This window comes from Aspergillus sydowii (genome assembly GCF_001890705.1).
Source record: "Aspergillus sydowii CBS 593.65 unplaced genomic scaffold ASPSYscaffold_2, whole genome shotgun sequence".
In the NCBI taxonomy this organism is placed as follows: Eukaryota; Fungi; Ascomycota; class Eurotiomycetes; order Eurotiales; family Aspergillaceae; genus Aspergillus; species Aspergillus sydowii.
The window spans coordinates 2,432,208-2,459,466 of NW_024467860.1; the positions used below are offsets into that span (position 1 = coordinate 2,432,208).

Genomic DNA, 27,259 nt, shown 5'->3' on the forward strand with positions numbered 1-27,259 from the left:
CTAGATATATTGTGTAGGTACCCCGGACAACGGGGATTGTTTAACAAAATGGTTTCGGTACCTGAACTTCCGGAATGCTTTATCAGACTGCACTACAGCGGCTCTCTCTTTCTTATCCAGCTTATTTCTGTGCCATGAATAGCTGCCAGCCCTCCATCATTCTATCCAGTAAACCTGGCTCGTCAATGCTCTGCATGATATCTCGTCTCCCTGTCAACTGCGGTGTCTCCCACCCGACATATTCCGACCTGTCCAGATCGCCCTCTGCCGGAGCATCATACACCATCGACCCCTCCTGGATCCCACTACGGTATGCCATCCATGGCTCACCCCCATGCACGAACGTGATAACATCCTTAGCAAATCGTTCTGCATTTTCCCGCTGGCCCTGAGAGAGGTATTCGTTGTAGTTGAGCAGCAAGAATGCGAGGTCTAGAATATGCGTTGCGTAACCTTTCCACACCCCATTCCACGGGTTGGGACAGTTGAAGCGGTATAAAAAGGCTTCATGTCCGGCGAGTGACCAGGCCCGGGCAAACGCCTGTGCTGCAACGGCGAAACACACATCGTTTCCGACGTTGAGGACTCTCTCAGTGGAGGTCTGTGTTGTTGCCATGGAACCATCGTCCAGGCCATAGGCAGCGATTACGGCCGTAGCGGTATCTGTATCTGTAGGTTTCAAAACCCGGAGGAGACAATTGACTAGGGTTTGGGGCAAGATGTCGGTGCGAGATTCCAGACGGGGAGCAAGTGCCGCGGCCTATTGTGTCAGTTCGAGGTGAGGAAAGATATGTATGTATACTTACATCCATTTGACAGTCACCGACCAGGATTCTCTGGCAGTGTCCTGCTCCGGGAAATAGCCTTTCAAAGTCCGAGCGGCCAGCCAGTGCCTGGAACGTGGTCGTTTCATGGATCATATCGCCGTCCACCATCGGTCCAAGCGGGACCTGCCGTCCCACTCGCGCTCGTAAATCGTCTATGGGGGCCTTGAGGAGATGCTGGACTTGTTCTTGCGGGGTCAAGTCGTTAATGCCAAATATGTCGGTGACGCGGGCGAATGACCTTTCAAGAACCTCTGGACTTCGTGCCCGCAGAAGCGATGTCCCGCTCATGGATATGAATTGGTGGAAAAGCGGCGCTGCAGAATGCAGATGGAAGCATCCGGAGGCTGGTTATATTAGTTTCTGTAACCTCTGTTTGAAGCAAACATACCGCCGCCAGCACTCTCGCCCATAAATGTCACCTTCTGCGGATCTCCTCCAAAGCCTGGAATATGGCGTTGGACCCAGCGCAGTGCCAGTCGTTGGTCGTCGAGACCATTGTTTGGTTTGTATCCAGCTGCTTCCATGGTGGACGAGTAGAGGAATCCTGGTGCCCCTAGACGGTAGCTTTCGAGGGCATATAAGTAACTGATCTAGACTAGCGAATCAAGGAGGCTTACTTCACGCCCACGGCAATCATCGGTTTGTTGATATCCGAACTAAGCTGCACAATACGTGCAAGATCATTCTGGGGATATGAGCTGCTGCCAGTTGCAAAGGCTCCGCCATGGACGAACACCAGCACTGGGAGTCTGAGTCTGGTACGTGGGTTGCACGATGGGACGGCGATATTCAGGGTTAAACACTCGGTATCGGACTGGGGATACTCGCCAAATGGAAGGGGATGTTGAAGTAAGGTCTGCTCCCACTCACAGCCATTCTCCGGACTGACTGGAACTGGCCTGGTCCGCTACATTAGTTGGTCTCCAACCGGGAAGATGAAATGACGCTTCGTACCCAATCCTAGTGGCATTCAGAGATCCTCCCTGTTTGCTGGGATGGCTTCCGGAATACGACTCCAGCAGCTCTCCCCGGGCAAATCGGTCCTTTAGAGTAGCGTACTGAACACCTAGATACTGGACCACGCCGGAGCCCTTGCGTAGCCCCTTAATAGGGCCGATGGTCGCGTGCTGGGTGATTTCATGCAATTCCTCAGACATGATGGGGCAATTGGTGGTATAATGCGTCTAGTCTGTCTATGCAGTCATATAGCACTTGAATTCAACTGTTAAAAGGCATGTCACGGCCTATTTCCGCAGCTGCGGCGCAGGAGGTTGTTGAGGGTGAAGGTCCGCCTTATATCCGCAGCTCCGCCGCCTCTCGTCTACTTCCTACGCTGTGAGGATGGCTCCTGGTCATAAAACCACAGTGCATCACACCAGAACACCAGAAGACCATCAACGTTGAAGCCCGGATTTCTCTAGCAGGTTTCATAGCAATTCTTGCCTGTCGCGCTTCTCGACCACCATGTCCACCTCCGAGACCAAGCTTATCAGCCCCTCCAGCATGGGCCACTTCGGCCTTCGCACCACCCCAGACAAGTTTGAGAAGATGGTCCAGTGGCACCTGGACTTTTTCGGCGGCCGCACCGTTCTCCGCAACGAAAAGGCGGCCTTCATCGCCTACGACGATGAGCACCACCGCCTCGTGATCGTAAACGATCCGACTCATAGACACATCGAAGACCGGAAGACTGCGGCGGGAATCTACCACATCGCGTTTACGCTGAACAGTCTGGCAGACCTGGCGACCAGCTACGAGCAGAAGAAGGCGCGTGGCATTCTCCCGCACTGGCCCGTCAACCACGGAATCAGCACCAGCATGTACTACTTTGACCCGGACGGCAACGAGTTCGAGCTGCAGGTGGACAACTTTGCGACCTCGGCGGAGGCCCGCGACTTTATGGCCAGTGAGGAGTATGCTCGGAACCCCATTGGCGTGGATATCGACGTCGATGAATGGCTTCGACGGGTTCGCAGCGGAGAAGACGAGGCGGAGATCAAGAAGCGACCGGTCATCGGGCAGCGGTTGTTGCGATGGGAGAACTCGATCTACTTTAGCGAATAGTGAGAGGATGTATGTTAAATAGCACACCGTCATTATCAAGTCAACTTGTTGTCCTAACTCTTCCCCTTCTTCCACGAGTTGTAGCTCATCCGCACTAACTCCGCCGGTTGCCCGCAAGGCTTTCCCGAGTCCGCAATGTTGAGCCCGCGTTGTGGATCTGCCAAAGCTATTAAAGAAAAGCAGAGGTTTCCGTGGGTAGGCTTGTTTGCATCAGTTCTCCGCTATCTGCCCTGTTATTTATCCCACTCAACGAACCCAACCATGGCCCCCGCCATCGCTATCGTTGGAGCCGGTCCATCCGGCTTGGCTCTCGCCGCCATCCTGGAGCAGAACGGCCTTGACTACGTCGTCTACGAACGCAGCCAGCGCGATGTAGCTCCGCGCGGGGGGTGTCTGGATCTGCATCCCGGAAGCGGCCAGCGCGCCATGCGCGAGGCCGGCGTCTTTGCGGAGTTCCAGAAGCACTCGCGCACCGGGGACGCGACGATCCACCTTCTCTATAACCATCGAGGTGAGAAGGTGTTCGAGTTCGGCAGGGGACGCGATGCGCCGGAGATTGATCGCTGGGCGATCCGGAAGGTGCTGTTGACTGGGATTCCAGACCAGAGGATTGTCTGGGGTAAGGGTGTCGAAAAGGCAGGGAGGAGGGAGGATGGACAGGTAGTGCTGAGCTTTACGGATGGCACGATGGCGACGGGGTTTAAGCTCGTCGTTGGTGCAGACGGTACATACAGTAAGATCAGACAGCTGGTGAGTTTGTCCTTTTCAACAACTACCGCTGTTATTGAATGAACATATACACCCAGGTAACATCCGCAGTCCCCGTGTACTCGGACAAACTGTACATCACCACCAAAATCCTCCCTGGCAACCCTTTCCACCCCCAGATGGAGGCCATCGCTGGCAAGGGCTCCATGATTGTCATGGGCAAGGGAGTCCACATGTTCAATTCGCGCCAGGGAGACGGCCACTACCGTGTCGACATCGGCCTCCAAAAGCCCGAGTCCTTCGCCACACACATAGACTGGACGGACCATGTAGCGGCCAAGCAGCTGCTCCTGAGCTCGGAGTACTTCGGCTCTTACACCAAGGAAATGCAGGAGATTATCCGCCAAAGCGATGGGCCCTTCCGTCCATGGCTGATGTACTACATGCCCACGGAGCATCTGAACTGGACTTCTGTCCCTGGAGTAACGTTGATTGGCGACGCCGCACACGTTACAACCCCATTTGTCGGAGACGGGGTGAACTGCGCGATGCGTGACTCGATCATCCTGGCGGGCAAGTTGAAGGAGATGGGGATTACAGATGAGGCCATCGCTGCTTATAAGAAGGAGATGTTCCCGTTCGCGATTGATGTAGTTTCACGCAGCTTGTTGAGTGGGGAGATGTTCTTTCAAGATGACTCGCCAAGGGGCTTCTTGGATGTGATGAGCTCCGGAAAGGCGCTGATTGGGACAACCGATTTTATATAGGATTGCCAGAAAGATGCCTATTCTACCATTTTTGCCATATTTTCTTTACATTATGTATACTGGATCCCCTTAGAAAGCAATAGTGGAAAGTATAGTGGGATGGATAGCAGGTGATTTCTTTCACATACAAATGGCCTATATATCTCACAAAACAAAGGCTCCTTTCCTCTACTGTCGTCGTAACAATCCTAATGCCTCCACAATTGGTCGATCATGAATCGCAAACAAATAGGCCTGTCCACTCTCCATGGTACAGGTATGAGAAACGGCACACCAGCTGGGCACACTGAATGTATCCTTTTCCTTCCACGCAATCTTCTCTTCCTTCCCACCGGGGACGACAACAAGCGAATACCCTTCTCCCTCAAAAACATGATACACGAACGAACATGTCTCCTGTGATTTGGGCGAGGTAGTCCCGCTCGCCACCCGCTCTGCCTGCGCCGAGACGGTCCGCGAGAGGGGCAACCCATCACGACCAAACTCGTACTGGTACATCGCATAGGACTCCGTCTCCATGTTCGCATCCAGGCGATCTGCAACAGCCGACCACGGAATCCTCAAGTTGCTCTCCTCAACTAACTTGCTGGGATATCTCGGCTGAGGGTAATTCTCCGCAAAATTGATAGGAAGGGACCGGTACAGTGGTAAATCCAGACCGTCAAGCCACACCATCGGACCAGTCCCCTCATTGCCATGGTCATGCCAGCACCAGCTAGGAGTCAGGATGACGTCGCCGCGCTCCATGATGAGCTTGTTACCCTCAACAGCGGTGAACCCGTTCCTACCCTCGACGATGAATCGAAGTGCAAACGCCATGTGTCGGTGTGCAGGGGCTGTTTCGCCGGGGAGGATGAGCTGGAGACCCGCGTAGATGGTGTCTGTTGTGTAAGGAGCCCCAAGTTGGGGGTTCACGAGCATTAGGACGCGGCTTTCGGCGTCCTCGGCGGTTATGAGCGCCCCTGACTCCATGAGAGGCGCGCGGAGTGCGCTATACTCCCACAGAGTTACCGCTGCCTTGGGATTTGGCCGGGGAGGGACCATTCTGTCCATCACGGTCCAGAGCGGGGAGACATTTTTGTCAGAGAGGGAGTTGTAATATTGCTCCGTGGTGGTGGTAGCGGCCATCGTGTGTTTCTCGAGATAGGATTATAGGGTGTACTCCACAATTTTTCAGTCGGGGTGCCTGCGGTTATATCATAGGCAACTAGTACACTTTTCTACTGCGTGAGAAGTGGCGGATTTACGGCGGAGAGTGCTCGGCGAATGCCCGCTACCCGGAGAGGAACTGACAGGAAAATAAATGCCGGCGGCAGTGCATATCGAGGTTGAATTTAGGGCAAATACTGGTTCAGTCGTCCAATCCGCAGCCATGGCACCTCACATCAAAGGAGCGTGTCTTTGTGAGGGTGTTCAGTTTGAGGTCCATGGGGATCCTGAGAGTGTCTTCATTTGCTATTGTGCCCATTGCTCTAAGAATGCAGGGGCACCTGGTCAGATAGTAAGATGGCCATGCGCAATGCTATGATCACTGTACTTCACTGACCTCTGCAGTCAGCCAAGTTCAAGAAAGAACAGGTCGAGGTCGAACAGGGCGAGGAGCTCACCAAAATCTGGACCCTGAGCGACAATCTCAGCGGGAGCGACAAACACAAGGTCTTTTGCTCGCAGTGTGGTTGTACGCTCTGGACCATCCCCATGAAGCATGGTGGCAGCCATCTCATTGTGCGTACCTCGTTGCTCGAGGAAGGGTATGTGATAAACCCAGATAGTATTGAGCAGTTCTAATGGCCGTTTGAAACTTTCAAGATTGAAATTACTACCGTACAGAACAGAGTTCTTCGCCTCCAAGAAGGTTGAGACAGCCTCTGAATCGATCAAATCCTTTGCTAGGATGCCTGGGCATTAGGTTCATCTAAACAAAAATGCCGAGTGTAATTTCTTCCAGCCACTGCTTCTGCATATATATCTACTCAAATGCCATCTTATTCTTCACACTGCCCAATCCTTGTATCTTCACCTCCACTACATCGCCATCCTTGAGCCACACGGGTTCCTCCATACCCATGGCCACTCCAGCTGGAGTCCCTGTCAAAATCACCGTTCCGGCCTCAAGCGTAGTCCCCTGACTGATGAATGAGATGATCGCTTCAGTATTAAACAACAGGTCATCCGTATTCGTATCCTGGCGCAGAGCCCCGTTGACAAAAGTCTGCAGGCGCAGATTCCCTGCATTGCCAACCACCCTTGGCGACACCAGCATCGGTCCCAACGGCGCAAACTTGTCGAAACCCTTGCTAAAACACCACTGCGGCACGCCACCTGCTTTTGCCGGATCCCGCTGCCATTTCCGGGCAGAGACGTCGTTGGCGGCTACAAACCCAGCAACGTAGTCTAGTGCTTGCTCTTTGGGAATGTCCTTTCCCGTCTTGCCAATGACAATGGCAAGTTCACCCTCATAGTCGAGCTGGTCGTCCTGGGCGAGCTTGGGAATCGATATATCCTCTCCGTAGCCTGCCACCGATGCACTGGGCTTGATGAAGATGGAGGGGTATGGCGGAGGCTTGCGGCCGCCTTCCTGTACTGTAAACACCAGCTGAGCTGTCTCGTCCTTACAAATATCACTGGATATACTCACTATGCTTCATGTAGTTCAGCCCAACACATTTGACAATTGGGACGTCACGGGGCAACAACAAGGCCAGGACTTTTTTCACTCTGACTATCTCCGTCGAAGACGTCAGGGAGAAGATGCTAGGTCCAGTTAACAGTCGTGCCCTTAGCGCTCCGCTCTCAGCGAGTTCGTTGATCGAGGTGGGATCATTGGAGCCGAAGAGAGCTTCTCCAAAGTGGGCGTTGCCAGCTTCGTCCTGAAAACGAATTATTCGCTCCGAATATGCCATTCCTTTCCCTTTGTTTCAATATTTCACTGATAGACTTGTTTTTTTTTGAGACAATGGAGGCGAGGCGATGAATGCATTCGTGACTTCGATTTAATGTCCACAACCTTCCGCATTATCTCCGCACGCTGGACACCTGGCAACGGAGTAAACCGGACTGCGCGATCCAAGTACATGGCTAAGGATTTTCTCTATGTGTGCAACAAGGGGCCAGATACGACAATACTACACAAATAGACGTATCACAGATGTCAGGGTTTTGGCTGCGGTGCTCATCGAAAATATATTTCTCTGCATCATTATCTCGCGAAACGCCCCGGCCTCTTTTACAGGATTAATTGTTGCAAGGTTGGAATGAGATACATGGAAATTTTTGGGAAATCCTATTCTTAAAGCATCGAAATCTTGTTCTTAAAGTATCTAGTCAAGCAACCACTCCTTCAACCATGAAACAGCCGCATTCTTAGCCCTCATCATCCCTCTTCTCTCTGCCTCATTGCCCGGGTCTCCCCGAATAGCAAACGCGTGCTCCAAGCCTGGAAAAAACTGATAATCGAAGGGAACTCCCAGCGCTGGGATCACCCTATTGGCAAACTCCTTCAACTCGGGCGTAAACATAGGGTCTACCTCCGGCGCCATAATCTGCACGGGGACCCCCAGACTCTGGATCTCACTTTCCTCGAGAAGACTCGGATGAGCAGTGGAAACACAGTCCACGAGCTCTCTGCCTTTGGCTCCTAGACGGAACGCACCCCACCCGCCAAAGCAGAATCCGACTACGCCGGTGCGCTGGTACTGCGCACGGAGTGCGGTGGCAAACGCGGTGATTTCGGGCTCGCGAATATCCTTGGAGTTCTGGGCTAGAAAACCCGGCAGATCTAGCTTGTGCCACTCGCTCTTATCTTGGAGAATGTGCATGGGAAGAGAGTCGCCTCCGAAGCTGAGAACCCGTAAGAAAAGAAACGAAGTGATCATGCGTGTCCACGTTAAAGCCGGCGACTTACAAATCTGGCACATATACCGTCGCATTGACCTCATCCGCATAGTGGTCCGCTAATAACCGTGTATTGGTGAATTCCCATCCATACAGATCATGGATGATCATCACAGCTCTCTTGGTGTTCGAGCCGGTAATGTAGCAGTTGTTGCTGGCGAGTCTGGTTTGGTGGCCCTTGGGCTGGGCTTCCCAGCGGAAACCTCTGAGGCAGCAATCACTCATGTTGGCTATTAGGATAAGGGAACGTGCGTGAAAAGTAGAGAACGTGCAAAGGGGTACTTGGGGAATCTAGACATATAGTGAGGTCGCCTGCGGGCAGTAACTACACCAACCCGCTTATCACCGCAACGCCGCCGCAACGCCGCCTGCTCCGGTTCTCGATCAGTGGGGTGGCTAACAAATTGGGATTAGTTAATGTTTTCTAAAGAACTCAATTGTGAAGCAAATATTTATTTTTTTTATTTCTTATTTTCCGAGTATCAATTGTTACTCCTTGCTTGTACACTTGGCAATCAAGATGGCCTCCCTCCCCCCAACCCAAACAGCAGTGGTGGTGGAAGACGTCGGCGGACCTGAAGTACTGAAATTGTGTCCCGGGTATCCCATTGCCACCCTGAAGGAAGGCCAAATCCTTGTCAAAAACAACATCAGCGGAATAAACTACATTGACACGTACTTCCGCAATGGGCTCTATCCGGCCGCAAAGCCCGAGATCCTCGGCCGCGAAGCTGCCGGGACAGTCGCTGCTATGGGACCAGACGCCAAGAAGTATAACCTGAAGATTGGCGACCGAGTCATCTGGCTAGGAACGGGCGGGTATGCGGAATACACTGCGGTTCCAGCAGCCAAAACGGTGCGGCTTCCTGATGCAATCTCGGATGAGGATGCAACTGCGAGCTTTCTCAGCGGGCTTACCTGTCTGGCGCTCTCGCATGAGACATACCCGGTCCAGCGCGGCGACTGGGTTCTGCTTCATGCAGCAGCGGGGGGAGTTGGATTTCTAATGACGCAGATTCTGAAGAAGATCGGTGCAGTTGTGATTGGGACGGCAGGGGGGGCGGAGAAGGTTGCACTTGTCAAGAGCCTTGGGGCGGATTATGTTATTGATTACCGCAGTGAGGAAGGCACGGACTGGCCGGCGGTAGTTGACCGGATTACCTCTGGACGGGGTGTTGACGTGGTGTTTGACTCTGTCGGGAAGGACACCTGGGAGGGCAGTCTCAAGGCTGTCAAGAGGAAAGGGACCATCGTTTGGTTCGGAAACGCGAGTGGTCCGGTTCCCCCGCTGTCTTTGAAGTAAGTACAGCCTGCAGTCATCACCAGAACGGGGTTGCCTTGAGACTAATTACCTATTGCAGCCTATTGTCTCCCAAGTGCGTCAGAATTGCACGCCCGACATTGTTTGGATATATTGAGACCCGGGAGGAGTTTGAGCGCTATTCCCAAAAGCTCTTCGATTTGATCACAGCCCACAAGCTGAGAATCAATATCCACGGCATCTATCCCATGGAGGAGGTGCAGCAAGCACACAAGGTGTGTCTCTCTCGTTAAGAGCAACAGTGTTGGAACTGACCTGCGCAATAGGATCTTCAGGGCCGCAAGACAACAGGAAAGTTACTGCTTCGCACGTCAAAGTAGTTGGAATGAAGTTATATTATCTGTCCTGCTGAATATCTTATCGTCCTCATTACATGATGTCAACCCGGTAGAAGTTCGTCCAGTGGATATCGTACGTAAAGGTCACCCACGCAACCCTAAGATAAGGGTAATAATCGATCCGCAGTCTGTATCCTACAGGATGACGATACGTTGAACCCACTACTGCAGATTAGATGAATCAAGCCCTGGAGGCAACGCTTCCAGCTGGGATAAGAAGGGCATGAACGGCCAATACGAGTTTGAAACGGGCTCGCTGATCCACAATTCACTGTCTGCAATATCCAAGTGGGAAGGTCTCAGTTCTGGCTCGGAAACAAACCCCTCCATTATGTGCGGTGATTGGAGCCTGGACTGAGAGACATGCCATGTTTGCTCGGCCCTACTCTCCGCTGTATCATTTGGCGGGTTCTGTGATGCACCGGTATCCTGTATTTGGAGTGTCGGCGCCGGTGCCTGTGGTAATAATTTAAGTGACATATTCTAGTGTCTCGGGATATAGATGGACTCACCACCAAGGCGGAGTCATCGGGAAGCAAGCAGTCGCCGCTAGCTTTGAGTAGGGAAAGAGATCTCTTCGCAATGCTGCTCACTCCTGTATATCGCGAGATGCATTGAAGACAGACGTTCCAACTGGATGCGAAGTCACTGGCCATGGTACCATCACCAAAGGAACATAAGCGTGACATCAGCAGCGTGCTACCGCAAGTATGCAAATCTAATATTGAGTCAGTAGCGCAATATACGTGGTGGATCTCGAATATTTACAGCTTATATTATACCACCAAGCCACCAAGTCCTCAGATTGGATCTGGGCATGGAGAAGATTCACTAAGCTATGTGCAGAGAGTGAACACTGCGTAGCTATATTGGCCAGCAGCAGGTCTTGAACAGGCGTGTCCACCATGGGTTTCGTCATTCTCCGCGGGCTGTGCTGCTGTTGCTGAAAAAGGAGATCCAACGCAGGGCGTAGAATAAGAACTCGAACGTGAAGGAATCTAATGATTTATTAGAACTGATACCGACACAGGCTGTTCGAGAGCGGAAAGCTACCTTGCATAAAGACGTTTGGCTTGCCCACGTATGTCGAGCCCTGGGAGTATATATTGATCTGCAATTTGGCTGGACTGGAAATGGGTTTCTTCAAGGGACTGACTGTACTGAAGGTGAGGAGGAAGACTATCCCGCCACTCCATGATCGTCGTGTCTAGCGTTAGCAACGACCGGATATCAGGATTGGAATCCGAGGCGCCCTTGAGTTCCTCCCGGTCGAGGACCTCTCTCAAGATGTCGTACAACTTTATAGTCTGGATATAGGACTCTAACAGACTGGGAATGTCCTTTGGCTGTGTATTTCGTTGTCCCAATTCCCCAGACAACCGATCGTCGTCTATTGGGTGTGGAAGGGGAACTGTTTCGTTTCCACTCGCTATCATCAGTGGCCGTCCGAAGGACATGGATATCTCTCTAGATTAGAAAAAAGGAAGGCAAAATTAGACCGTGGAAGATTGTTCTGAGGCTGCGGCCCTACCTACCGATCTAGCAACACACACCCATACCAAACCCGGCTTCGCATCTCGCAGTCAACTTGGGTTGAGTTTGGAGCAAAGAGACCCTTTCGCCGCGCCTCGTTGAGATCCAGCTGCAGGCCCATATTCTGGGCCATGCGAATGGTAAGACCAGTGATGTTCCAGCATTTAGAGAACCGTTCCGTGCTCAGAAGATAGAACCCCATGAGCAAGCCCAACTGGACCAGCTCAATCCGAACCTCGCAGTCAAGAATATCCAGCAAATCAATCTCCTGGGCTAAGCGGAAGTAGTCTTCTGCCTGATGTGTGTTCGTTTCGGGGGTCCTGGATTCGAATAGTGACGCCAGGGAAAACACGGTGTAGACGGTGGCGGGGAATACCTTCCCTTGATTTTTGTGCTTGCACAGTCCAGAGCAGCCTGCCGTTCCAGAACGCGACCCGGATACTGACTGCCATAGACATTCGTACTGTCGTCGAAATGTGCGCTCATGCAGGATCGGGTACATTCGCTGAACTCGCGTGAAATACAATGTGACCAAATCTTCCGCGTGTCGACGTAGGGGTAGACGCCAACGCGTTGAACCCAGTAGCTGATCACACGAGCAGGTACTGACAGCTACTGGAGGATCTCCAGAGGCGTTCTCGGTCCCTGGACGGGTGGATGTGGTAGTCACAGCAATATCACGGCCTTTGCGCATGCCGATGGCGCGATCGATTGGCCGCATGAGACGCTCCACACTACTAGGCTCCAGGCCCTCCGGTTCGTAGCTAGCTGGCGTAGACTTCGAAGTCGGAACGTTAGCGCCACTCCTCCCCACCGCGGCCGGTGTCTGTTGAGGTGTGGAGGCTGCAAGGTCCGCAGCTGGAGAAGCAAGTTGCTCAGCGTCTCCTGGAATAGGCCGGTCATGCCCAATGCCATCCCCTGCCGTGTTACACGGGCGGTCAAATTCTCTACTAAAAGGTTGATCCCTTGATATAGACACCTCTGGAGCCGATGGCGACTCATCTCCCCTTTCGAGTTCCTCTAGACGACTGCGTAACGACTGGATCATGCTACGTCGACAGTCAACCCCCTGTTCTCAATATCTTCAATCATGATTCAGACGACTTACGTCTCCCGCCATGCCTTGGCATGGATTTCAGAGGCATATACACATGCAGACATGCGCTTCACGCAACCTCCGCAGGCCGGGGTCGCCCCATCGCATCGTCGCTTTCGGGCACGGCACTCTTCGCACGCTAGTGAGGCACGGTTACGTACCGACTTTTTCTTGGGGTTTGGGAGTGGTGGACCGGGCCCATCTTGTTCTTTGCGTTTGGCTGGGGTATTGCTGCTCATAACGGCGGAGTTGGCGGAGTTGGCGGAGGAAGAAGGCGGCAGCGGCGGGGAGAGCGACCTAGTTAAGTGATAGAGGCGGAGATAAGGCGGAAGATTTGTTCCCACCCCTTTCCGCCTGATTCCGGATCTCCAAGCGTGCAATAAACTCTTTTGAAATGTATAATCAGCCAATAATAGACTAGGTCTACCGCCATGCTAAATATTAGCTCTCCAGGCAATGCCCAGCAACCCGCGTGTGGTCTAGCCGCAAGCATACGCGTTCTGGAGACACAGTCCATATCTGCGATGGTGGCTGGTTCATGATTGACCGCCACAAATAATCATGGATAAATAAGGCCACCTAGTCATGGATATGTGGAACACAAAGAGATTCCGAAACTCGTCAAACTTGGTTGTTACATTTGCTTTTTGATTCAGCACAAGGCGCAACCGGCTATAAGAACCCTGAGAGATTACAGCATTCGGAGCCAATGGTGAACCGTGTATCTACTTCGCGGTCACACCTGTTGAGTAGAAATGATCCAAGATGTTCTACATACCAATTTAGTCATTGTGCATAGATTGTTTTATTAGGTTTGCCGGGCCTGCTGCTGCTGGATTATTTCTTCCCAGTCGTGTTCTGAGAATATCGAGGATATTGCAAACCACAGCGGCATCGGATTCCCCATCATGGGGAATCCCAACGCCTGCAGCCTGTCCGTTTCCCAAAACACCAGGCCATACGGACGAAAGATGGATAGCTCCATGTACCTGATTGGAGATTGTATCGATACCTTGCTTCGCCGCAGACATTCATACCCCCGGGATATTCCGTGCATGACTGTAAGATTCGTTTCATCCCATTCCTCCTGGTCATCTACCACGACTCTATATTGCCAGCAGCAGTAATAATTCTCCTCGTCTAATCGTGCAGCAGAGCGCAACCATGACAACACGTTTTCACGGCCGCCTGCCTGCTCATCCAACCAAAGAAGAAGGGCTCTGAGCTGCTCTGGAAGGCTCGAAAGGATCGTCTGAAATCTCTCCCAGAAGCCGTCCACATTATCGACTAACAAAACGTCAGCATTTTGTGATATCTCCGAGATTGCCGGTGACTCTGCGTGGGCCGTGCGCAGCGCGTAAAAAATAACAACATGCAGCAGAGAACCGATTAGCCGTTGTTCCTCTAATCTCGTGAGGGATCCGATATTAATGGGGATATAAGGGACTCCTTGTGGGCGTTGGCTTGGATCAGTGGGGGGCCCGCGATTGAGATATTTCCCTACTCGCATGCCCTTGCCCTCAGCTCTGAGATCTCTTTGGGGCAGTTGCTCGACAGGGAGTTTCAGACATTTGCCAATCATAGAGTGGAAAACTTGATGGGAGACACATCGCAGCTGTGTCACTAGGTCAAGCAGGTTGAAAAGTATATCTGACGGTGTCGATAGGGGTATTGCCTTTAATACAGGTGACTGTTCGCGTGAAGGCCGCTCCCCGACATATCGGATGCTCTTGAGTATCTCTGCGTATGAGGGCACAGCATCCGTGCCAACGGACTGTCGGCTCCATAGCAAGATCACTAGCCTAACCAGATCGCGAACGTAGGGCAGGAGCCCTCTGTCGCGAGAGGGACGAGCCATGATTGCATCGATAATCTGAGCGAACAAATCATTATTTTCGCTTAAAAATACCGCAACAGCTGGCGATGCACGATACAGGCTGCGTAGCGAGAACAAATCTGGAAGACTAGACAGAATACTTTCCAAAGCGAACCAGGGGAGTCGGGTAAAGGGATCCATCTTTATGCATCGTTAGCTAGTGCAATGCGCGAATTTAGGGAACATTTCTAGGAGAGATGGGGTTGATACCGGTTGATGATTTCTATACTAGTCTTGTCCGAAGAGGGGCAAAATAGCTTGTAATTTCCAGATTGAAAAGTCGTGAATCCGCTGGATGTGAATCCCGGCGCCCAGATCCATATATATGTATCTCCTGTTAGCGTTAGCAGCCAGCCAGTGCGACATTATAACCGAGGACTTTATCTGGAGATTATGTATCCGAGTGTTCTGTACCCACCTGGGAAAATTCTTTCCATTGTGAAACTAATTCCAAGCTAAGCATGCACTGCGTGCATCCTCTCTCTTTAGTGTGATGCAAGATAAACCAACCATAGTTCAATTCAAAGATATAGGTATACACCTAGTCATGGATACGTGGGAGCACAAAGAGATTCCAGAACTCGTCAAAATTGGTCGTCTGTGTGGCACCAACCGAGCATCCTTTGGCCTCTCGCACTGTGGCACCATTTCCCAAATACGCAAAGCGGTTGGTCCTGGCCTCCGGCACTCGGTCCATCCTGAAGTCTTCCCATCGTGGGTTCTTCATTGCCTCTAACAGGTGGAAGATGGATCCCCCATAGATGGCAACAACCGGTCCGTCGACCGTCCCACGCTTGTACCAGCTGCGACATCCTCCTGTCCATACTGTGCGTTCAAGGTACTTTTGGACGTGCTGGTTATATTCTTCGTTAACATCGTCACAAACTTCAAAGCTGCGGATGCCTTCTGTCTGAATTTTGTCTAGCCACTTGTAAATATAGGCCGCGACTGCCTGTATCCCGAGGATAAGGGAGCCATTTGCCAAGGGGGAATTAGGCCCAACAAAGCCTGTAGTGTCAGAAAGGATCATCAAAAGTAATCAGGAAGACGTACAAAAGTAGTTTGGAAAGTCCGGCACGCACATTCCCAGATACGCCTTTGGAATGTCGTCTGTCCACTTCTCCGCCATGTTCACACCATTTCTACCTTCAAGCCGGAACGCAGGTTGGAACGATGTGTCAAAGCCCGTGGCGCAGACAATAACATCATACTCGATTTCGATTCCATTTCGGGTCTGGATCCCTCGCTCCGTAATGCGGTCAATGTCATCCCATCTCATCTCGATATTATCTTGTATCAACGCTTCAAGAAAACCAGGCCCAGGCGTCTGCCGACGGCAGCCAACAGGGAAGGATGGCACCAGTAGCTGGGCAACTCGTTTCCCCTTCTCACTATTCCCAAGCCGCTCAGTCATGGATTTCCGGAAGAGATCTTGCGCTTGCTGCTGCCCGGGGGAGTCGGCAATAACCCGATTATAGTTCTGTGCTCGCCGGTCCATCATAGCGGCGCGATATTGGCGGAGGACTTCGGGGTCTTTGAACAGCTCAAGCGACGTCTCAGAGAAGTTGTACTGCTCGTCCATTTCGGGGTCGTTCGCTGTCGGCTCGTTGATTCCGGGGGCGGGACTGATCCAGGTCTGCGTGCGCACGTAACAGTCCATGCTTTGGACGACTGGCAGTTGTCGATTCCTAGTCAGCTGGGGTCTATCATTAAGAGAAGCACACTGGGCAATACCGTTAGCAAGCTTCGGGACAATCTGAATGCCGGACGATCCAATCCCAATACAAGCAACCCTCTTTCCGGCGAAATCATAAGACGGGTCCCAGCGTGCTGAGTGCATCAGCTTCCCCCGGAACTTTTCTATCCCTTCAATAGAAGGCCACTTCCAGTTGCTAAGGGATGATACAGGTCAGCCACAGAACCCCCTGTACAGTACTTTGCGTAGAGCTTACTTCAGCACTCCACTGGCGTTGATGAAAACATCGCACTCGTCCTTGTGCACGACGCCGTTTCCATACCTGACTTGTAATTCCCATTTGCCTTTCATCTCGTTCCAAACGGCGGATTCCACAGAGTGCCGCAGCCGGATATATCTCTCAACCTCGTACCTCTTAGCGACGTCTTTCATGTAGGCGTGGATCTGCTCGGAAGTGGCATAGTAGTTCGGCCACTCCGGGTTGGGCGCGAAGCTATACGAGTAGTTATGCGCAGGAATATCGCACTGACAGCCAGGATACCTATAGCGGCGGTTGACATTAAAAGACACCCACCTCTCTCAGGTTTGTGGTACAGTCACTTACCGGTTCTCAAACCAGGTCCCCCCCAAATCCTCATTTCGCTCGTAAATCACGAATTCTGCATTTGCATCCTGCATTCTCTCGTTGAAGACAATGCCCATCATGAGCCCCGAGTATCCTGCACCCAGACATACTACCCGGATTGGTCTTCGGGTGCCGATGGGCTGTTCGAGGATGGTGTAGTTCGGGTCCAGATGAATATTATCTGGACCCTTTATGTTGTGAATGCCCGTCCCAGAACTGATGTGCTCAGGCGCTGGTTCTGAAATCACCGAGGGTGCCATATTGCTGGATATACTATTTCAACGGCGCAGTGCCGTCCACCGTTGTCGAAGGTTGGGTGTTTAGACCAGATATATTTGCACCTTCACCAGAGGCATCCTCTAAAATGATCCGTATTGTAGCGGTTAGGTTGTCTCCGCACGAAGTGTTTTACCGCATCGGGATAGCCGACTGAGAGCCGATGGACGGCTGCCATGTTTGCGGGGCCATAGAAGCCCCTCCTAGATATTGTACGACCTGGAGATGAAGCGGCGAAGTGTATGCTAGCCGAGGTTGTATGAGTAGTCGGAGCTTGCATCCTACTACGCGGGTCAAATGGGTGTACGTGCCTGCGACTAAACCATGTTCTCTAATGGGTTAGGAATGCGTACATTGATACACCAAGAATTAAACCACGATGGCCTTTCAGAATGCATTAACAGAAAACTGGCCTGACGCCGCAGGCTTGGTGCAGGCCCATTGAATACCCTCCACCATCACCTCATCCCATCGCTTGCAAACCGAGAGCTTATCCCCAAACCGTCGGAAACCATGTGGGACTCCTTTGAAGACATTAACAGAGGTGGCGACGCTGCATATCAGTCAGTTCATTCATCAGTTACATATATATTGGTAGGGCACTGTACCCATTCTCAGCGAGTAGTTTGCCATATAACAAGCCCTCATCGCGAAGAGGGTCATAACCTGCAATTCCAAGTGTAGTAGGGGGGAGGCCCCTCGCTTCCGCGGGCGACAAGAGTCCGGGATTAAGTCGTTTGTCCCTTGGGTCAGGGCTCTCGACTTTCAAAAGGTCACCAAACAGCTGTTTCCTTTGGAGATTCAGGATCGGGGCGTGAGCATTTTGACGATACGACGAAACATTGGGACTCTTGATCTGTCGGAGCTGAGAGTCGTAGCATTTGGTGTACACTAGACATGGGATCATAAGAACCTGGCCTATGATATGGTGATGGTGTAAACCCGCTGCTTGGGTTAACGATGCAGCAAGCCAGGCACCGGCTGATATACCGCCGACTATGATCCTCTCTCGATCACCGTATATCTGACTCGAATTGTCGCAGACCCAGAACAGGGCGTCCTCTGCATCGTTCCAAGCTGTGGGATATGTATATTCAGGCGTATGGCGGTAGTTGACGTTGAAAACGACAGCCTTAGCCTTAATTGCAAGCCGGGAACAGATCGCATCCTCGGAACTGAGAGTGCCAAAAAGGAATCCGCCGCCGTGGAAGTGGATATAGACGGGGAGTATCTGGGTAGGACATACCGCCGATGGGCGATAGCTCCTTCCCTCTAGGTCGTAACCGTCACGGGTAGGAATAGAGTAGTCGTGCATCGACACTTGTTCGGAGAGGCCCTCCAGCTCCATGTCTCTCTGTGCAGTAGCCTCCCTCTTGAGATTCGTTGTCCCTTGCAGCTCGGCTATGTTTTGCTGTTTCGGCTCTGGTAATGTGGCCTCGACGCCGAGCCATTCTTCGCTTGGGATACCGTACTCAGAGAAATCGCACATAGGAGTGAAATTTAGCAATACGTGAACGGAGATTTGAGGTGCACAGACTGCCTTTCTTGGGCTGACAGTGGAATTATAAGTGCCATGGGACTAAGCCGTACTAAATAGAGGCCAGCTATAAATACATCATAGTAACTCTATTAGCCGACAGACGTATGGCTCGGCACAGATCAAATAAAAGAGACCGGATCAACCCAACTATCTAACCCTCCCATGAAGTCTTGAAAATGCGGAATGGAACTAAACGCCGTCTCATCAACCCCGTTCCAGAAATCAACATCAATATTCTGGCGGGCCAGCAGCCTCTCAGCAACAAGGCTTGTCTTGGCAGTGACGAATGGAAAGTACTCCATCCAGTCGATGCCACTCTGTAGTAGGACCACCTCCTGCTCCGAATGAAGAGCCCGAGTCGACTGTTCGTTCCCCAGATGGCGGTTTGGGAATTCCTCCGGACTGAGGCAGCGACTGTTATTGGAACGCAATCTGTCGAAAGTCTGCTCGAATACTGCAGCAGTCGCCCACATGTTCTTCAGCTGCTTTATGGCCAACATGAGAATCTCCAAGTCTGCAAGGGCCCCTTCTTTCAGATGCTCGCTCCGGGAGGCTTGCAGGAGCCCGATGAAACCCGTTCCAACGTACCAGCAAGTAATGGGCATTAGGAATCGGATTTCGCTGCGCATTAGGACGTCTTTCAGGATGCGTGCAATGCATGACCCGGCTAGCGTGGCTGGCGGTAGAGCCTGTGGGAGGGATTGGGCTGATCTAGTAAGATGAAGGACTACGATTACGGCGAGATAGGGAAGATGCATTTGGTGGATGTCCCGGTTGAAGTTAAGTGTATGGCCTGCACCGATTGGAAGCTGTAAATGTTGAGGGAGCGACCTAATCCATTCAATGAGGTCGTCCATTCCCAAATCTACAGGAAGGGCAGTCCTAGGGGTTGTTGATGCGTTTGCATGTCGCGACAGTTCTTTGGCAATGCGCCCGATGATGGTGCACAGACGAACCCAGTGTATAAATACTTCGGCCTTGGTTTTGTCTTCGAGCTCTGGGAAGTCTTCGAGCGATGGTGGTGGCATGCTACAATCGTCAGGGTCTATCAGACACGGCTTACCCTGGCAAATTGCCGTCAACCGTTCGCGGGCCTGAACTGTCAGTGAGAGCAGTCTGGTCGCAATCGAATCACTCACAAAAGCAGTCCACCAAATCCGTCGCTTGCAAGCGAACTCTATGTCTGACCGTTCTTTGCCGGTAGTAGTTTCGCGATGAAAGCCAGCCTGCTGGGCAAGTTTAATGATGATTCCCGTCCACCACCAGGAGGAGTGCTTGTGGGCTACGGAGGGCGGCCGTGGAGCCCACCAGTAGAACAAAGAGACTGCCTTTAGAACGCTGAGAATGTTGTCCTCTTCATCGTCGTAGAAGAGTCGTCGTGCGCGGTCGTAGTAGCTTGCAGGCGCTGGCAGTGGAATAAGGGGAGGATGAACATGTGTTCCCACAAGCGCAAGTGCATTATCCAGTATAGGAGACTGGGCGAGGTCTTCTAATAGTGTTGACCTGTCTAGAACCGGACACCAGGGGTAGCAGTAGTTAAAGTATGTCTCCATGAAACTCTGCCGCAGGTCCGATTGTGACACTGCTCGACTGGTGTCCCCTCTGGAGCTGGCCCCACCACTACTAGGAGCAGCAGCATTGGTTGGTCCTCTGACAGGATGAATTCCGCAGACCACGCTGTCATGCGGTGATGGCAGAGATGTTGGTGGTATGATAGCAAGCCCGTTCCGCATTGGTTGTGCATTATTGATCCCCGTTTCTACAGCACGGTTATCAACGCTTCCTTGGGGCTGAGGTGCCCAACCAGGCGACATGAAGGCTTCGGTACTGAGATCAAAAAGGCTGTTGTCTGGTCCATTTGGAGGTCCTCCATTTCCGCCATTGCCTGGGCTATCAACACTACGGCCAGCATCGTTGTCGATGAAGGGCGCGGGTCCAATAGAGTAATCGCACACTGTATCCTGCGAAGAGGTGCTCGGCCCTTCAATCGCAGCTGCAAGCCGTCCTTTGTCCCGTTTAGAAGGCCGAGGCCTACGCTGTCAGTCCGGACTCTCATCGTTATCAACTGACATGGGCAGGACGGGACATACCGGCAGTCCTTCCCAGTGGAGAAGCAGTGAGAGCATTTGCGGTGGCCTTGAGTGATTCTAACTCTCAGGTCACATTTGGTCTGCGAACTGTTAGCCGCCGCATGAACAGGGTTCCCGCTATCGATACGCACTTTTTTGGAATGGCACAAAACACATGCAATCTGGGCCCGCTTGCGCGGTGCTCCCGGGCCGGAGAACTGCACCCATCGAGACTCGTCCATTGCATCAGTATAGAGAGAGAACCGACTGAGAGCCGGGGCGAGAGATAAGAAGACGTGTATGCTACTGCGGGGCTCTCGGCTGTGTACGGTAACCTAGTAAAGGAAAGTCTCGTTCTCGTTCGGTCGAGGCAAAGTTACCCAGGTAGCCGTTAAGAGCGCAGCGATGATCACAGCTTGCTCTTCTCAGTAGCGGGATTCAACCGCCGAGAGCCGTGACGGCCGGGACGACGGGATTTCCAAAACGGGTTACCCGCAACTATACTGGAAGCACAACCCTAACTCCGGCAGAACTGTGTCGTATCCTGCGACCTTGACGGTTATCCCACGTATGTCCCGCATGCCTGCTCCTGGGAAGAAGTTCAATATCCTTATAACTGCTTGAATGGCAATTTCTCATCAGAGCCCTTCCAAACTCGCAAACAGTCTAAGCTGATTCATATGATTTGCGAAATGGCTCCATCCGTCATAAGCCCAACCCGTCCAGCGCCAGTGACGCACTGTATTCCTACAGGCAGCACCAAGAGCGCAGCGAGAATGCCACATCCGACGACAACGATCCAGGCAGGTGACGACCTCAAGGCCAGGCGTGACGACGAGTACAAAGCCCACTCGGTCCCGTTTAATCCTCAATACGCTTTGAATCCTCGCAAACTGCGTATCATCACCATTGGCGCTGGGTTTTCGGGGCTACTGATTGCGCACAAGTTCCAGCATCGCTTCCCGGAACTGCAGGACTTTGTCGACCATACAATTTTAGAAGGCCGGAGTGATATAGGAGGGACTTGGCTGGTTAACACGTACCCTGGAGTGCAATGTGATGTACCTTCCCATATCTATGTAAGTGACGGACAGCGTGTTATATACCTATCCAATCTGACCAACAGGCGTTCCCATTCGATCCGAACCCAGAATGGCCACATTTCTACTCAAGCGGCGAGGCGATTCATGATTATATCAAACGAACAGCCGAAAAGTGGAACCTTACTCGTGATGTCCAATTGAACACGCAAGTCGTCGGGGCGTATTGGCAAGGGGAGAGCGGGAAATGGAAAGTTACTGTCGAACATGCCGGGCAACGACGTGACGAGTATTGCGATATCCTGATTTCAAGTCAGGGTAACCTGGTGTATGCGCTTGCCATTCATGCTGCCACTGAATACACAAACAACGACTAACTAAAGCCTAGTAATCCATCCTGGCCCAAGGTCCCAGGGCTTTCCGACTTTAAAGGCCATGTTACCCACTCAGCGAGGTGGGACCACGACTTTGACTATTCGAACAAACGAATAGCCGTGATTGGCAACGGTTCCTCTGGGATTCAGGTCGTCCCGCAAATGGCCAAGTTGCCCGGGACCACTGTTCGGAATTTCATCCGGGGGCCAGCCTGGGTGTACTATCGAGTACCCCCGTCGAAGCATCTTGGACGCGAAACGGACGATACCAACCCGGCGTACCTCGAGGAGGAGAAGGAGCGGTTCCGGGATCCTGTGCAGCACCGGGAGTATCGAAAGGGTATGATCCACCGTGTGAACAAGGCATTCCGTCTGGTATGTGTGATTGATTCCTCAATCTGTGTCCGGGCCTGACAGAGACATCGTATAGTTCATCAAGGGAGAGGCAAACGAAGAGACGGTGCGGCGTGCATCCGCGCAGATGGCTGAGAAGCTCAACCACGATCCTGAATTGTGTCGACAGCTTATTCCAAAGTGGGAGATTGGGTGTCGGCGTGTAACTCCAGGGCCGGGATATCTCGAGTCATTTTCGAAGCCGAATTGCAGTCTGACGTCGAGCCCGATCACAAGCGTGAGTGAGAAAGGCGTTGTCACGGCTGACGGTCAGGAGTTCGAGTGCGACGTCGGTAAGTGATTCAACCATGATATATCTCAGCTTCTTCTTCTAATACTTTCAGTAATCTGCGCCACCGGCTTCGACGTGTCCAAGTGCCCACGCTATCCCCTCGTAGGCCAAAATGGGGTAAACCTGGCTGAGAAATGGAAGGACGAGCCGACGTCCTACCTCTCCGTCGGAACAGACGATTTCCCCAACTACTTCACGATGGCCGGGCCCAACTGCCTCTGCGGGCATGGGTCACTAGTCGAGTCTCTGAACTGGACAGGTGACTATTTCGTCAAGATGATCAAAAAGATCGCGACAGAGGACATCAAATACATGGTTCCGAAAGCATCATCCGTGCACGCGTTTGGGAAATACCAAGACGAAGTTCACAAGACGCTCGTGTGGTCCGGGTCCTGTAGTAGCTGGTACAAGCGAGGCACGGTGGATGGGCGAGTCACTCATCTGTTTGCTGGAAGTGCGGTACTGTTTCGCCGCATGTTAAGCGAGATCCGGTCTGAGCACTATGAGATCGTGTATAACTCCGGCAATCCGTTTCGGTTCTTGGGTTGTGGATTCACAGAGTGGGAGATGCAAGAGGATGCCGATCTAGGATGGTATGTAGAGGTTTCAGACCAGGAGCCAAAGCAGTACGCTGGGGGGGATAAGAGTTGGATGATAAATTAGGCTATTGGGAATATCTTTCTTTCTTGGCAAGTGCAGTATAAACAGAATACTCGATTGAATTCGATTCAAGTTTAGTAACTTGATTGTATAAACAGAATAATACCATGCTTGGATACGTTGATTCGTCATGTACGGTTAAATTTACTGACTCTCATACCAGACGCAATATCTTCATTACCACTTGCAGGCAGTATCTGGAGTCAACTAATGGTTACAGTATATCAAGTTGGAGAAAGAAAAAAAAAAAAAAAAAAGAAAAAAGAAAAAAAGAAAAGGAGAGAGAGAGAAAACCCAAGAAAGTAAATCCGTACGGGCCTAGTGACAGGCAATTACTAGCAATAAATTCACCTAAAATTCTGCTTCCCAATAAACTACATGTAAAGACATCCAATACGTACTCTGGACGTGGAAGGTCGGCCGTCCACATCCTAATACATCATAATACATACCGAAATTGCATATTCTGATATAGAGTTAGTATATATCTGCCAAAACCCTCAGCCATTGAACAGGACTTACCATCTTGTCAGTCAAGTCATCCTCAAAGGCATGATCAAAGTCTTCTGTGGTGCCCATTCTGTCGCGACGTTTGTTCTCAATTGCGCATATGATCCGATAAATCAATACGAGGAGTGCGGCAACGAGCGCCGTGATGACTACGACGATGAATCCCAGGGCATACTTGGGTGCATCTTGCTGTCTAAAGACTTGGGGTCCCGCAAAGTTGCCTGCCGCGCTCAGTAAGTAGTCATGTAAGGTCAATGTGACGGACGAACATACCAAGGGAGTAGCCGATGTACAACCCCGATGACGCTAGAGAGCGCTTGGTATACCCGGCATTATTTGCAAGAAAGAGACCCATCATGACGGCATACGCGGAGCCGGTTGTTGGGAGCACGTAGACGGCGAAAAGTAATCCGCCAAGTGCTGTTCGGGGCAGAAGCCAGAGCAGCAGGCTTGCCAGCGTCGTCACCATCTGACAAAGGATAATGATGTATGCTCGCCAGCCAGGAAACTTATATGCGAGATATGTTGTTATTAGCATCATGGAGCCCGCATAGAAGCCCCCAGGTATCATTAGAAGCAATGAGTTGAGCTCGTTATACCCAAACCTGTTGATAATCAGGGGCTGGAATGTCGAGATCGGCGCATTAGCAAACATCCCGGTGAATGCAAAGAGAAAAATAAGCCAGAACTTGACATCTAAGAGAAGCTCAACTGCCTGGCTAGCCTTGAAATGCATATTGCGCACGCCAGAGTTGTTCGTCCTCATCCGTGAAACTGCGATAAATCGTTGTCGCTTGCTGAACCCTCTTGCGCGGATGGGGTCAGGGGGCAGGAGGATGTAAACGAGTACGCCCCAGATAATTGTGAGCCCACCGGCAAAGAAGTACATGTAGTACCATGGCCTCAGGGGCCCTTTTAGATGTCCAATCCCGTAGTTCACAAGCGGGGAAAACATGGATACATAGCCTGTGCATGAATACCAGGCACTGCGCATCGTTAGCTGAACCTAATCTAACATGTCAGGATGGGACGAACCCCATTCTTAAGGACTGTTCGTCCTTTTTGTACCATCCACCCTGCGAGATATCAGTATCCGGACAGGCCAAACAACAGATGGAGAGCGCTCACAACGATCATCATGAACATGGGGCTGACGCCAGCTTCAGTCATCCCTAGAAAGAATCTCTGTGCATATGCACCGCGGAAGTCGTGACAGGCAGGCGTCAAAATCAAAGTAATGCCCCAAACCATGATAACCAGAGATGCGACCCGCTCAATCGGGAACCGCTGCGCCAGGAGAATGACCGGGTAAGCCCCCAGGATGAATCCAAGATAGAATATGGAAGACGCCATGGAGAAGCGATTCCCAGCGTCCAAGCCCAGGTCTTCCTTGATTCCAAACAGAGCCTGCAAATGTCAGTGTCTGTGTCTGTGTCTACATGGCTGGCAGGGGTGGGTCAATCATACAGCTTGTCCGAGAAGGACTTTGTCCGCGTAGAGAAACGCATATGTCACGCAGAGGACAGGCAGTAGTCTGAGGTCGATTTTCCTGCACAGTCTGCTTTCTTCCTCCGGGGTCTAGTCAGGGTCCCCATCATACGCGAGAAGGACCTTCACGGCCTCGTCGCCATGAACGGTGTCAACTTTCTGGATCCCTCCATTCTCATTCGAGTCGTCGGAAGGAGGGGCGTGGATATCCTCCTGAACTGAAGCTTGTTGCTTAACGGAATTAGACATGATGTGATCTTAGAACCGTAGAGAGTGGATTGAACAGTGGCATCCCAACTGATCATCAATTTAACGAGCTTGACAGCCGGCTAAGAACCAAGAGCATATCCTAAAGCTACTCGTAGGGCCGGCCCACAAAAGCTAAATTCTGGGGAGAGTGGATACAAATCCAGAATCCGGGGAAATACATGGCAGCATGGCAGCGGGTGTCGGCTATACTAGGCTTTCCGCATTAGGGTTGCCGATAGAGCGCGGTCAGCTCCGGGTTTGGGGAAAGGACGCAAACCCCCAAAGCGGGGCTGTATCGACTTGATAAAGGTACATGATATCTCCACACCTTGTTGCATGGGCTCGGCTCCCGTAGGTTTTGTGTTCAAGTTAACATGGGTAGTCGGCCATTTGTCGAGGTGCCGCCTGGGCAGGAGGCGATCAGCGTGAAGCTGATCAACGCTGTCAATTTCGGACCAGCCATAATCAAAAGATTCATGGAACCCCCTGTACCGGGGGTAGAGAAGAAAAAACCCTCCCCCGTTCTGACCTTCCTTCTGGAGCATTCTTCGGGAGAGAAACTTGTCTTTGACCTGGGCATTCGCAAGGATTACCAGAATTATTCACCTGTCGTTGCTGATTACATTCCGACAACAAATTATGACATTCAAGTGACAAAAAACGTCGTCGACATCTTAGAGGAGGGCGGTATACCGGGAACAGATATCGACGCTGTCATCTGGAGGTGGGTTTGTCATTCGGTCTCGTTTTGAAGTAGGACGCTGACGTTCGCGAGTCACTGGCACTGGGATCATATAGGAGATCCGTCAAGCTTCCCCCCATCAACGGACCTGATTGTTGGATCCGGATTCTCAGATGCCATGCTCCCTGGCTACCCGGCGAACCCGAAGTCTCCTATCCGTGAAAGCGACTATACGTAAGTTACTTTTTACTTATATTGGCTGAGCTGGGTCTGACTGGCAGAAGAGGTCGCAAGTTGCAGGAGATTCGATTCGACGGTCCCCATGCTCTTCGCATTGGCAAGTTTCCAGCAGTAGATTACTTTGGCGATGGGTCGTTCTACCTCCTCGACAGCCCTGGCCATGCAATTGGGCATCTATGCGGCCTGGCACGCACGACCGTTGATCCACCAACATTCATACTCATGGGCGGGGACATCTGTCACTACGCTGGCATCTTTCGACCCTCGCAGTATCTGCCTGTTCCACCTTCAATTTCACCGCACCCGTGCTGCCCGCAAGGTGACATTCCCTTTTGCCCAGGGGGTGTTTTTGACGGGCTGCAGAAGTCTAGAGGGCGGGAGAGTACTGATTCATTGTATGAGATGTGTTTCGGACATGATGTGCCGCGGGCGAGGGAGACTCGGGATCAGTTGCAAGAGCTCGACTGCAATGAGGAGATTTTTGTCATCATCGCGCATGATGCTACCGTTCGAGACACTGTTGATCACTTTCCTCTCAGTCTGAATGACTGGAAGAAGAAGGGTTGGGGAAAGGATGTAAAGTGGACATTCTTTAGGGATCTGGAACCGTATTGGAGGGCCAAAGGTCTCCTTACCGAGCTAGACACGAGCACCCATTAAGCTATAAAATAAACAGATTTTTGGACCGCATTTTTCATGCT

The 27,259-nt window shown here is 51.8% G+C and overlaps 16 protein-coding genes across 16 annotated transcripts; 6 read left to right on the forward strand and 10 right to left on the reverse strand.

Annotated features, from left to right (window-relative positions):
* Positions 1-13: 13 nt before the first annotated feature.
* On the reverse strand, positions 14-2,179 carry ASPSYDRAFT_129452 (uncharacterized protein). Its single transcript, XM_040840529.1, has 5 exons — positions 1,782-2,179; positions 1,445-1,726; positions 1,216-1,391; positions 807-1,171; positions 14-760 (listed from the first exon to the last, which is right to left on the reverse strand). The coding sequence occupies exons 1-5, from the start codon at positions 1,982-1,984 to the stop codon at positions 122-124; spliced, it is 1,665 nt and encodes a 554-aa protein (XP_040706407.1). The 5' UTR covers positions 1,985-2,179; the 3' UTR covers positions 14-121.
* A 67-nt stretch (positions 2,180-2,246) lies between these two features.
* Positions 2,247-2,914, forward strand: ASPSYDRAFT_65734 (VOC family protein). The gene has a single exon (XM_040850324.1). The coding sequence runs from the start codon at positions 2,292-2,294 to the stop codon at positions 2,889-2,891; it is 600 nt and encodes a 199-aa protein (XP_040706408.1). The 5' UTR covers positions 2,247-2,291; the 3' UTR covers positions 2,892-2,914.
* A 228-nt stretch (positions 2,915-3,142) lies between these two features.
* Positions 3,143-4,366, forward strand: ASPSYDRAFT_196402 (FAD-dependent oxidoreductase; the record flags this gene model as incomplete). The annotated part of the gene is made up of 2 exons (XM_040843729.1): positions 3,143-3,641; positions 3,698-4,366. The coding sequence occupies exons 1-2, from the start codon at positions 3,153-3,155 to the stop codon at positions 4,364-4,366; spliced, it is 1,158 nt and encodes a 385-aa protein (XP_040706409.1). The 5' UTR covers positions 3,143-3,152.
* A 168-nt stretch (positions 4,367-4,534) lies between these two features.
* Positions 4,535-5,505, reverse strand: ASPSYDRAFT_1168052 (cupin domain-containing protein; the record flags this gene model as incomplete). The annotated part of the gene is made up of 1 exon (XM_040840200.1): positions 4,535-5,505. The coding sequence occupies exon 1, from the start codon at positions 5,492-5,494 to the stop codon at positions 4,535-4,537; it is 960 nt and encodes a 319-aa protein (XP_040706410.1). The 5' UTR covers positions 5,495-5,505.
* Positions 5,506-5,738: 233 nt separating this feature from the next.
* On the forward strand, positions 5,739-6,275 carry ASPSYDRAFT_28236 (GFA family protein; the record flags this gene model as incomplete). The annotated part of the gene is made up of 3 exons (XM_040844490.1): positions 5,739-5,867; positions 5,921-6,117; positions 6,197-6,275. 3 exons carry the CDS (start codon positions 5,739-5,741, stop codon positions 6,273-6,275), a joined length of 405 nt encoding a protein of 134 aa, XP_040706411.1.
* Positions 6,276-6,335: 60 nt separating this feature from the next.
* ASPSYDRAFT_143637 (fumarylacetoacetate hydrolase family protein) lies at positions 6,336-7,269 on the reverse strand (the record flags this gene model as incomplete). Its single annotated transcript, XM_040841360.1, has 2 exons — positions 6,336-6,949; positions 7,005-7,269. The coding sequence occupies 2 exons, from the start codon at positions 7,267-7,269 to the stop codon at positions 6,336-6,338; spliced, it is 879 nt and encodes a 292-aa protein (XP_040706412.1).
* A 417-nt stretch (positions 7,270-7,686) lies between these two features.
* ASPSYDRAFT_76408 (uncharacterized protein) lies at positions 7,687-8,485 on the reverse strand (the record flags this gene model as incomplete). The annotated part of the gene is made up of 2 exons (XM_040850852.1): positions 7,687-8,206; positions 8,271-8,485. 2 exons carry the CDS (start codon positions 8,483-8,485, stop codon positions 7,687-7,689), a joined length of 735 nt encoding a protein of 244 aa, XP_040706413.1.
* Positions 8,486-8,780: 295 nt separating this feature from the next.
* On the forward strand, positions 8,781-9,901 carry ASPSYDRAFT_145686 (quinone oxidoreductase family protein; the record flags this gene model as incomplete). The annotated part of the gene is made up of 3 exons (XM_040841551.1): positions 8,781-9,559; positions 9,622-9,796; positions 9,848-9,901. 3 exons carry the CDS (start codon positions 8,781-8,783, stop codon positions 9,899-9,901), a joined length of 1,008 nt encoding a protein of 335 aa, XP_040706414.1.
* On the reverse strand, positions 9,901-12,956 carry ASPSYDRAFT_129458 (uncharacterized protein). The gene is made up of 6 exons (XM_040840530.1): positions 12,561-12,956; positions 11,455-12,501; positions 10,973-11,386; positions 10,688-10,917; positions 10,432-10,637; positions 9,901-10,375 (listed from the first exon to the last, which is right to left on the reverse strand). The coding sequence occupies exons 1-6, from the start codon at positions 12,785-12,787 to the stop codon at positions 10,082-10,084; spliced, it is 2,418 nt and encodes an 805-aa protein (XP_040706415.1). The 5' UTR covers positions 12,788-12,956; the 3' UTR covers positions 9,901-10,081.
* A 364-nt stretch (positions 12,957-13,320) lies between these two features.
* On the reverse strand, positions 13,321-14,828 carry ASPSYDRAFT_1168066 (uncharacterized protein). Its single transcript, XM_040840201.1, has 2 exons — positions 14,635-14,828; positions 13,321-14,565 (listed from the first exon to the last, which is right to left on the reverse strand). The coding sequence occupies exon 2, from the start codon at positions 14,563-14,565 to the stop codon at positions 13,357-13,359; it is 1,209 nt and encodes a 402-aa protein (XP_040706416.1). The 5' UTR covers positions 14,635-14,828; the 3' UTR covers positions 13,321-13,356.
* A 137-nt stretch (positions 14,829-14,965) lies between these two features.
* On the reverse strand, positions 14,966-17,005 carry ASPSYDRAFT_143633 (flavin-containing monooxygenase; the record flags this gene model as incomplete). Its single annotated transcript, XM_040841359.1, has 5 exons — positions 14,966-15,432; positions 15,478-16,095; positions 16,159-16,316; positions 16,377-16,661; positions 16,725-17,005. The coding sequence occupies 5 exons, from the start codon at positions 17,003-17,005 to the stop codon at positions 14,966-14,968; spliced, it is 1,809 nt and encodes a 602-aa protein (XP_040706417.1).
* Positions 17,006-17,408: 403 nt separating this feature from the next.
* Positions 17,409-18,510, reverse strand: ASPSYDRAFT_55437 (alpha/beta hydrolase; the record flags this gene model as incomplete). Its single annotated transcript, XM_040849037.1, has 2 exons — positions 17,409-17,574; positions 17,630-18,510. 2 exons carry the CDS (start codon positions 18,508-18,510, stop codon positions 17,409-17,411), a joined length of 1,047 nt encoding a protein of 348 aa, XP_040706418.1.
* Positions 18,511-18,680: 170 nt separating this feature from the next.
* ASPSYDRAFT_144576 (Zn(II)2Cys6 transcription factor) lies at positions 18,681-20,872 on the reverse strand (the record flags this gene model as incomplete). Its single annotated transcript, XM_040841446.1, has 5 exons — positions 18,681-19,655; positions 19,701-20,380; positions 20,462-20,592; positions 20,652-20,731; positions 20,783-20,872. The coding sequence occupies 5 exons, from the start codon at positions 20,870-20,872 to the stop codon at positions 18,681-18,683; spliced, it is 1,956 nt and encodes a 651-aa protein (XP_040706419.1).
* A 534-nt stretch (positions 20,873-21,406) lies between these two features.
* Positions 21,407-23,393, forward strand: ASPSYDRAFT_196416 (flavin-containing monooxygenase; the record flags this gene model as incomplete). Its single annotated transcript, XM_040843730.1, has 5 exons — positions 21,407-21,709; positions 21,757-21,998; positions 22,059-22,419; positions 22,475-22,730; positions 22,782-23,393. 5 exons carry the CDS (start codon positions 21,407-21,409, stop codon positions 23,390-23,392), a joined length of 1,773 nt encoding a protein of 590 aa, XP_040706420.1.
* Positions 23,394-23,828: 435 nt separating this feature from the next.
* Positions 23,829-25,636, reverse strand: ASPSYDRAFT_86293 (uncharacterized protein; the record flags this gene model as incomplete). Its single annotated transcript, XM_040851636.1, has 7 exons — positions 23,829-23,855; positions 23,912-24,120; positions 24,173-24,885; positions 24,935-24,975; positions 25,028-25,306; positions 25,367-25,448; positions 25,500-25,636. 7 exons carry the CDS (start codon positions 25,634-25,636, stop codon positions 23,829-23,831), a joined length of 1,488 nt encoding a protein of 495 aa, XP_040706421.1.
* A 374-nt stretch (positions 25,637-26,010) lies between these two features.
* Positions 26,011-27,218, forward strand: ASPSYDRAFT_196418 (MBL fold metallo-hydrolase; the record flags this gene model as incomplete). Its single annotated transcript, XM_040843731.1, has 3 exons — positions 26,011-26,360; positions 26,412-26,552; positions 26,603-27,218. The coding sequence occupies 3 exons, from the start codon at positions 26,011-26,013 to the stop codon at positions 27,216-27,218; spliced, it is 1,107 nt and encodes a 368-aa protein (XP_040706422.1).
* Positions 27,219-27,259: the final 41 nt, after the last annotated feature.

Excerpts from the sequence above, each read along its gene's own strand:
- ASPSYDRAFT_129452 (XM_040840529.1), bottom strand. The coding sequence starts at position 1,984 with ATGTCTGAGGAATTGCATGAAATCACCCAGCACGCGACCATCGGCCCT. Across the intron at positions 1,172-1,215 it reads GGGCGAGAGTGCTGGCGGCG|CCTCCGGATGCTTCCATCTG; the intron begins GTATGTTTGCTT and ends TAATATAACCAG. Across the intron at positions 761-806 it reads TCGGTGACTGTCAAATGGAT|GCCGCGGCACTTGCTCCCCG; the intron begins GTAAGTATACAT and ends CTGACACAATAG.
- ASPSYDRAFT_1168066 (XM_040840201.1), bottom strand. The coding sequence starts at position 14,565 with ATGGATCCCTTTACCCGACTCCCCTGGTTCGCTTTGGAAAGTATTCTG.
- ASPSYDRAFT_65734 (XM_040850324.1), top strand. The coding sequence starts at position 2,292 with ATGTCCACCTCCGAGACCAAGCTTATCAGCCCCTCCAGCATGGGCCAC.
- ASPSYDRAFT_129458 (XM_040840530.1), bottom strand. The coding sequence starts at position 12,787 with ATGAGCAGCAATACCCCAGCCAAACGCAAAGAACAAGATGGGCCCGGT. Across the intron at positions 11,387-11,454 it reads GGGTGTGTGTTGCTAGATCG|AGAGATATCCATGTCCTTCG; the intron begins GTAGGTAGGGCC and ends TTTCTAATCTAG. Across the intron at positions 10,638-10,687 it reads TTGGTGGTATAATATAAGCT|ATTTGCATACTTGCGGTAGC; the intron begins GTAAATATTCGA and ends ACTCAATATTAG.